Source organism: Macrobrachium nipponense, chromosome 10 (assembly GCF_015104395.2).
Source record: "Macrobrachium nipponense isolate FS-2020 chromosome 10, ASM1510439v2, whole genome shotgun sequence".
NCBI lineage: Eukaryota > Metazoa > Arthropoda > Malacostraca > Decapoda > Palaemonidae > Macrobrachium > Macrobrachium nipponense.
In genome coordinates this window covers 80,235,580-80,237,060 of record NC_087204.1, presented here as the reverse complement: position 1 = coordinate 80,237,060, position 1,481 = coordinate 80,235,580, and the positions used below count along the sequence as shown (strand labels likewise).

The following is a 1,481-nucleotide window of genomic DNA, read 5'->3' as shown; positions in this document are numbered from 1 at the left end:
TTCCCTCAGCGCCGAGGAAGCCGTCTTGACTTTCGGAGCCCACAACATTACGAACACGAGCCCGAACAGGTGAAGTTTCTACCCTCAGCGAATTCATTGTCCACGAGGAATTCAGCCCGACAGGACTTCCTGAACGACATCGCCCTTATCAACGCAGCAGCCAATTCTTTTCACGCGGGAGTCTACGAATTGATACCTCGTTTGCATGAACGTGTGTGGGTTAAAGTCATGTGATATCTCGCTTTTATGTGTGTGTACCGTGCTTGTACATACGTTGACAACTTGTATGCAAATATGAATGTATATGTATGTTGGTATCACAAAATATGATTTCCTTGCAACAAATGTGTTTAATTCTAAATCAAGTTTTTATTTATATACATATGTGAACATTTGAAATCTCGAAATTACTTGCTTACATATGTGCTTACAGAGAAAAAATTTCATCTTGTTTATATATACCTGTGTGTTTAGGAAGTGGTCAATTATTTTCACGCCCGAGTATATCCCATGACCTTTTCCACAAGTAAACTTATTATTTTCATAATGATTCCCATAAGACCCTTTTCCGTTTAGTTGAAATGCTAAATTTTGTCTGACTTTTGAGTATTTACTTCATATTAGTTCATCTTTATCTTAATTTTGTTATACTTTTTTTTTCAGCTGCTATACAACCGGCGGAACTCCCGACGTACAGCATTCAAAACGGATCTCGGGCTATTCTGACCGGATGGGGACAGACGTCTGAAAGTAAGTTATATATTTTACAGACAGCCGTCAGAGCCGCATCAATAATTCAATTACATCACGCAAGACTTTGCATGCTAATTGAAAAACGAGTTTTCTAGGTTAAGGCAGAACAATATTAAAGTTAATATGCGCTATGTATATATGTATAAATAATTTACTTTGTTTTTGTTTCTTTTACTCATCACGGATCTCTTTATATTTAATTTTACTCAAAACGATTAAAACTTTGATTTAAACTCACTGAAAACCGACGAAAAAGAAGCATTAATGTACTTTGAAGGAATGATACCTGAAGCAAACATGAATTTCCGGTGATATTGGAATATTGTAAGGATTATAAGATTTTGCATCAACTTGAGAGACAAATTAAGATCCTCAACAATTTTTTACATGTTTTTCCGTTTAAAAAAAGTTGAGGGGACTATATGCTCTGAATCAAATTTGTTGCACTGTTATAATAAACATTTTCTGTCTCTAGATTCATGACAACATTTGTATTATACTAAACACGCACACACACACGCATATATATACTATTATATATATATTATATATATATATATATATATATATATATCATATATATATATATATATATATATATAATTTACTAAGGTTAATATTGATGCACCTTTGTATTATTTGAAGGTGACCCTTACTATTCTGACGTTCTGAGGGAAGGGAAGGTGACGATTTCCCATGACAAAGAATGTGAAGACTACTATGGACTG

At 34.0% G+C, this 1,481-nt stretch overlaps 1 protein-coding gene across 1 annotated transcript in view; it reads left to right on the top strand.

Moving 5' to 3' along the window:
* Positions 1-510: 510 nt before the first annotated feature.
* Positions 511-1,481, top strand: part of LOC135224013 (chymotrypsin BI-like) — a 2,223-nt gene continuing 1,252 nt past the window's right edge. Inside the window, exons 1-3 of the mRNA XM_064262937.1 lie at positions 511-526; positions 664-750; positions 1,399-1,481. The exon at positions 1,399-1,481 is cut by the window's right edge and continues 57 nt beyond it. Of these exons, the coding sequence (XP_064119007.1) occupies positions 511-526; positions 664-750; positions 1,399-1,481 (186 nt within the window). The remainder of the gene's footprint in view (positions 527-663; positions 751-1,398) is intronic.